The sequence below is a fragment of the Triticum dicoccoides genome, chromosome 5A (genome assembly GCF_002162155.2).
Source record: "Triticum dicoccoides isolate Atlit2015 ecotype Zavitan chromosome 5A, WEW_v2.0, whole genome shotgun sequence".
In the NCBI taxonomy this organism is placed as follows: Eukaryota; Viridiplantae; Streptophyta; class Magnoliopsida; order Poales; family Poaceae; genus Triticum; species Triticum dicoccoides.
The window spans coordinates 428,367,034-428,373,821 of record NC_041388.1 but is presented as its reverse complement, the minus strand read 5'-3'; the positions used below and the strand labels follow the sequence as shown (position 1 = coordinate 428,373,821).

At 47.1% G+C, this 6,788-nt stretch overlaps 1 protein-coding gene across 2 annotated transcripts; it reads right to left on the bottom strand.

The window, feature by feature from the left end:
• Window positions 1–285: 285 nt before the first annotated feature.
• LOC119302076 lies at window positions 286–6,500 on the bottom strand. Of its 2 annotated transcripts, none has more exons than XM_037579095.1 (9): window positions 6,222–6,500; window positions 3,625–6,043; window positions 3,198–3,496; window positions 2,962–3,120; window positions 2,680–2,859; window positions 2,407–2,601; window positions 2,137–2,235; window positions 1,034–1,678; window positions 286–924 (listed from the first exon to the last, which is right to left on the bottom strand). In XM_037579095.1, the coding sequence occupies exons 2-9, from the start codon at window positions 6,011–6,013 to the stop codon at window positions 586–588; spliced, it is 4,305 nt and encodes a 1,434-aa protein (XP_037434992.1). In that variant the 5' UTR covers window positions 6,014–6,043; window positions 6,222–6,500; the 3' UTR covers window positions 286–585. The 2 variants fall into 2 exon arrangements, with proteins under 2 accessions (XP_037434992.1, XP_037434991.1); XM_037579094.1 differs by having other exon boundaries at window positions 3,198–3,499; window positions 6,222–6,499.
• Between the last annotated feature and the right edge of the window lie 288 nt (window positions 6,501–6,788).

Genomic DNA, 6,788 nt, shown 5'->3' with positions numbered 1-6,788 from the left:
CTTTTTAAAAGAATCAATCCTACCAATCAAAAAACATGTATAAGAAAAATTGCTAAAGGTTTTGATCCTCCAAAAGTTCTCTGAAAATCTTTTTGAATCAAATAGGCCTATATATAAAAGAGCAAGGGAAGCTCACCTTATTTCCAATCTCCATGATGGTTTCTCCGGCTAGCAAGGAGCATGTGATTCCAGCAAAATGTAAGTGAACACCAACTGAACATGATGCAGTAATATAAAACACAGAGGCATAACAACAGATAACCATAACCACCAGACCACAAGACATATGTCCAAAATAAATCTATATAGATTATTATATGTTCACTTTAACGAATATATGTCGCCACCATCTGATAAGTCTACCACAATGCACTCACAACACGATCTATGAGGTAAATAGGTACAGTAAAACAGCATCCACGGTTCAAACAGAAAAAATAAGCCATGTCTAGCCAGAGCACCAAAGTTTCCCGCAAAACAACTATGCCGGCCTGTATCAGAAGACACCTCCACCTCCCTACGGCTGTGGATGAAGAATATGTGTGCAGAACGCCTCGCCATCCATAGGGGGTAGTACTAACTAATTCAGAAGCGAATAGAACTTAGACCAGGGAGGTCTAAGGTTCTGCCGGCCAGGATCAACGCGACGACAGCTAGGGCAACTGCGACTCCGATGAAGATGTACTGCCGCGTTCTCCTTTTGAACTTGTTACGCAGGGGTGCGGGCATGGGCTGCAGCTGCCTCACAATTGGTTTAGGGATCCTCTTTATGATTATGGGTTGTGGTTGAGGAACATCAACATTCCTAGTATTATCAGTTGTGTTGCTTTCAGTGTCTGCTGGAGCTATAGGTGCAGAGTTGCTCTCGCCACTTGTCAAGGCTGCTGGTGTAGTGCCAACCTTTTTAGACTTCTTTGCTTTCTTCTGCACATGTTTGCAATAGGATGAGAATTAATAATTTGTTGTGTGGGCAGTACAGTATATCAAGAAGGAATGAGCTCTAACATGAAGGCAGGAAATTGTGGAAACATACCTTTTCCTTCATCTCAGCTTCCTTGCGTGCTTTGAACTCCGCCCTTTCCTGAGCCTTTTCTGCCTTCTTCTTCTTTCTTTCCTCAGCCTCCTTAGCTTTGGCTATTTGCTCCAACCGGAGTCGTTCCTTTTCAGCTGCAGCCCTCTGCGCTCTTAGTTCCTCCTCCTTGCGTGCCAACTCCTCCGCCTTCCTTGCTAACTCCAACTCCTCCGCCAGACGAGCCTTTTCCTTTTCAATCTGCTTTACATCTACCACTTCTGGAGCTGGAGCTGGAGCTGGAGCTGGGGTTATTTCTTTCTGGGTTGAACCACTACCAGCTGCCTTTGGTTTAGCCTGCTTATGAGTCTGGGTTGGTGGTAAAACAGGGAAGGAATCCTCTTCTACAGGGACAACAACTGCAGTAGACTTTTCAGGTGCTGCCTCTGAAGTTGTAATGGGCACGTTTGGGCTTGAAACAGTGAGTTGAGATGGATTGTTGGGTCTTCTACTGTAATTGTTACTGGGAATGACGGGAGGCTCCTCATCAGGACCAAGTGATCTTCCATCATGGGTACCTAATCTCCTCAGAGTACTAATCTGGTTTGCTTCAACATACAGCCTGCGGAAGTCATCATCTTTGTTCCACATCTCCATAAAACCCTCAACCTGAAAGCGAAAGAACATTAAAAAATTAGTAAATTACTGATCAATGTAAAATAGCATAAGATTATATGAGGATCAAGAAAGAACTGTTATAGTTTAACAACATTTTAAAGAGCATAAGAAATGAGTAATGAGGATGTTGGTACTGATCAGTCATAGGAGGGACTATAATTATGACGAATTAGCATAGTACTTAGTTGTAGGAACTTCTCATCCAAAGGTAGATCATAACCCGTACATACAAATATATATTATAGCACTAGCACTGCAACCCATGTTTTGTACAGAGATAAAGAAAATTGCAAATGTTAGTGGATTGTATCTGTTCTGTTGGCCAATTGGCTCAAAAGCGCATGTAAGTTGACCAGCTCAAGCAACCGAGACATCAAAACCAAGGCCAAATATCCATCGTACCAAATGCATGACTAAGATAATAACAGAAAGGGGGCTGTCTGATTTACCTGATTATTACAATATGACTGAAGTCCATCCATGTCACCACTTGATAAGAGCTTGCCCGCAGCATCACGGTCCTTCTTGTACATGAAGAAGTACTTGTTCTGTCGTGCCAAAGATATAGACAAGGATTTTCAGTTTCTTACACAGCTAACCAGAAACACTACAGAATAGATTCTGCATTATTAGTCACTAGCACAGTAGTATTTCTATGTTGACTTGTTTATTTAGCATGAAAATATTGCACTACAGAAAGCCTACAAGAAGCTTCTTACCTTCTTGCCCGGTTCCCCTCTCAGCTCAACCCAATTCTCGTAGGCCTGTTGACGTTGTTCATTGGCAGCATACAAGTCATCATTTAACTTTCTGAGAGCAGCTCTTTCATCCTCAAAAGATTTTTGAATCTTTTTTCTGTTCTCCTCAAGGGACTTCAGGTTTTTGAAAAGTAAATCTGCTTCCTTCTTCAAATTCTAGAGAAGACAACATAGGTCAGTATAAAATTAATGAAATGCGAATTGAAAAGAACAAGGCATGGCTTAAGAAAATACCTTATGTTGCTCATGAATGTGGTCCTTTTGATGGAATGCTTCACTCATTTCAGCCTCTGAGCCCATATTGGAGCACGCTTGCTTCCTTTGGGCTTTCAGTTCATTAATCTCTTTAATGAATAGTTTCTCTTCTTTCAAAGAAATTGTCTCGTGTTCCATGGTCCTCTGTTTCCTCACGATCTAAATCATCAGAATTTTGAACATAAGATGACAGATCAAAAATCGCAATACTATAACATGAGAAATGGTAATAAGGTCAATACACCAGCACAGAATTTTTACCAACTCATCAATTTCTTCAACTGAAGTTGCTTGATTCAACTTCCCAATCGTTGACCGTACACCATCTAGAACATTCCTCTTGCCGGCATGTGCAACTCTCGCTTCATTCTCTTCTTTCCGTGCTGTCTCTAACTTTTCCCGATACTCATCAAAGGCAGCCTGCAATATATAAATACAGAAGTCAGAAACGTGCTAAGGAAGGAAAAGGGGACTTGGAACATTTGGAGGCCTGTTACCTTTTGCTTTTTCTTGCGAGCATTAATTGCATCTCTTTCCTGAGTCAGGCGATCCAGGTGAACTTGAGCATCTTGTACCCTTGCCCAGACATCATCGCCCGCAAGTTTAGGAACCTTTACGATGAAGAACTTGTGTGGCTTCATGAGCTGTATATTTCCCTTGTCACTCTCAAGCTCAACTGGCTGTTCAACAGGCGACTCACTTGAGTCCTCAGCAATCTTCTCCTTGCCTTTGTGTGCATGTTCATCATCATTCTCGTGTTCCACTGGAACTACCCCATCAACAGATGAAGGTTCCACTACTGTTATGCAATAACTAGGGTCAGCATTGTACTTTCACAAACAACTATATTCGGCACCAACTTCAAGGAGAAAATATATAAATTAAAAAAACAAAAAGGTATAGCCAAATAAAAATAGCGCATACCTTCCAAAGATTTGGTTTCAACCTCAGTAGAAGATATATTGCATGCATTTATATTTTCAGTATCTTTGGATGTCTCATCTGACGTGCCTGTCGCCTTGTCGGTGTGAGGAGCCTTAACTCCAGATTCCAATGTAACAACTGGCAGGCAAGGATACTCAGTCAGAGAAACTAGCTCTTCACGCGTAGTTGATGCGTCAAGAATGTCTGGCTGGTCATTATTAGATTGGCAATCTGTAACCAAATCACATGATTCGCCTACTTGCAAAACATCACCAGCTTCACCAGCAACATCAGATTCACTTCCTGTGGCGGAAGAGGGTGTAACTTCATCTACAACAGAAGCTTTATTATCAGTCGATGCAACAGCTTCACCTTCATCAACAGCAGTTTCACTAAGAGATGCAACTCCTGTATCATATCTGAGTTCAGCGTCATCTGTCACAGCAGTTTCATGTTCCATGGAAACACCAGATATAACTTCATTGACAGTGGTGCTAGATATTTCATCAGAATTGCACTCCTCTGCTTGTACATGATCACAACTTTCCAACTCAGTATCCGGCTTTACGTAATCATTATCAGTGAAATCAATGGACCTTGGCTCATTATGGAAAATAGATACTGCAGCCGCATGCAACACAACATCTTCAACAACCTCCATCTCTTTACCTGGTTCTGCCTCAATCACAGCATTGTCACTTTTAACAGCTGCAGCTGCACCAGTGCCAGGTAATTCCAACAGCTCGTGCTTTCCAGTCTGTTCAGAAGAATAGTCATTATGGGCTAAATGTGCGTCCTCAGGGGAAACTTCTTTGTTTACCTCCTCCTCAACTTGGTCGGACGAATTCACATGCAGTGGAACACTCCTGTCTTCAGATGCCGACTTGAGATCTTGTGTTTGAACGCTATCTGCTGTGTTCATTTCCAACATGACAGCCTTCACATCAGAAACTGCCATGTTTCCATCACCTGCAGCATCTTCTACCTGGAGTATGTGATCCCCCTTAGGTTCAACAACAGGATCTTCTGAATTTACTGACTGAAGTGTGACAGAAGAGACATCATCCTTAACAGATTCATTATCTTGCACAATTTGTTCACTTATTCCCTCCTTCACAACTTCAGCAGGAATGGCCTCATTTGTTCCCTCCTTTGCTGGAGGTTTTGCTTCCTCGTCAGATGAGGGGACAACGACCGTATGACCATCATGCAAATCCCCCTCACCATCCTTTCCTACTACTTCGTCCACTTCAACCACACCAGAGGGAACTTCGCTCTCTCCCTCAAGCTCCAAAGAAGTGTCAGCAGTGTCCTTGGCACATCCAAGCCCGTTTGCAACAACTTCCTCTTCTGAAGGTACCTTAGAAGTCGCTTCACAATCGCCTCCATCCAATACTTCAGGCTCAGCCGTCAGTGCTTCTACTTGCTGCCCTTTGCTCCCATCAGCTTCTATCTCAGGAGCAGATGTGCCAGAATCAGCAATCTGCCCAACATGGTCATGCCCGTTGCTCCCATCCTGCTCAACCAACTCTGTGACTGCAGAATGCTCATGTTTGCCCTCATCGACGTGAATCACAGGATCAGTGGCAGTCACACTTGTGTCAGCATCATGCTGTTCAGTCACCCCCGAGATACCTGATCCATCTGTACCTGGCTCCATGATCTCAGCAGCAATCTCTTCTCCTTTGCTCTGCTCGCCACTGCCCTCAGACTCCGAAACAATGGTACCAGACTCAACATGTGTGGGGGGATTATCTGAACCACTGGACTCTGCTGGAGCATTCTTCTCTCCATCCTGCTGTTCTTCAGGAGCAACAACCTCAGTGGCAGCACTTTTTTCACTCTCTCCATCCTTGACATTAAGCACGGATTCCACGGCAGGTGGAGCAGAATCATCAGCAGCGTCAGCATGGTCAATCTTAAGTTCTGTTGCTGCATCACGACCATCAAGCTCTCCAGCGGCAGCAGTGCCCTGGTCCCCCAAGACAGCTTCAGAATTGTGGCTTCCCTCACCTTCTACTTCGCCCACGCCATCAACCTCAGATTCCACCGTAGCGGGGCTAGCATGCCCGTTGGAAGATGGAAGGCCGACGGCGCCGTCCAGAGCGGCCAATTCCCCACCGGCGGAGGGGTGATCTCCGCCCGCGTCAGCAGCCGGGGCTGCATTGGCCCGGGGCAGATCCTCCTCCTCCCGGCGGGAATCCGGCTCGGCCCCGGCGCCCGTGTCGGAGCCCGGGTCCGAGTGGCCGTCGGAGTCGCCGTTGACGATCACGAAGGGGCCGCCCACCCCCTCGCGCTCCTCCCCGGTCGGGGAGACCGCCTTGGCCGCCGCCAATTCCGCCTTCGGCGCCTCGCCGGCGCCGCCGCGCGCCGTCCCCTCGGCCGTCATTGCCGCACAACCGCGGATCACGCCCCGATCCTGCACGCCAGAGCCAGAAACAGCACCGCCCCGTCAGCCCCCGCCTCGCCCGGATCACAGATCAAACACGCAATCCGCCAACGACGAACGAACCCGGCACGAAACCGAGGCCTCATCACGCACACACACAGATTGACGAAAACGAAACAGAAGATCTCGAAGCAGGGGAGGCACTTACAACTCAGGCGCGGATCCGGGCAGCACCTCTCCTCCGCCGTCGACCCCTCGCCGCTCCGAACGCGGCGGCGGCACGGACGGGACGAGCGAGATCGATCCGGGCGCGGGCGCGTGCGCGATCGATCGGCGAGACGGATCTGTCTGTGTCCCTCTCTCGCGCGGCGTCGGCCTCCGTTCTGTGTGTTTGTGTTGTGCGCTCTGGGTTGGGTTTTGGCGTGATTTATTCCGAGGGCTCGACTCTCCTGCTCAGATCTCTCTCTCTACCTCTGCCTCTCTTCCTGCGGGCGCTGGCCGCGGCTACTTGTAGTGAGAGGGGAGGGAGGAGGAGGCGTGGTGCGGCCAGCCGAAAAGTGGTTCGGATATGGACCCGATCCGCCAACAAACTGCCTCGCTACGGGTCTTCTTTTTTTGGTTCTTGTTGGAAACAAACTCTGGCCTCTGGCTGGCTTCACACGGCCTCCTCTCGCGATTTCGTGTGGCCTGCGGGGTCCTCTACGTAAACTTGCGGATAGGTCTCCTTGCATAAATGTGAAATCCTTGAGGTGTATTTCGAAGAGCCTACTTGTAA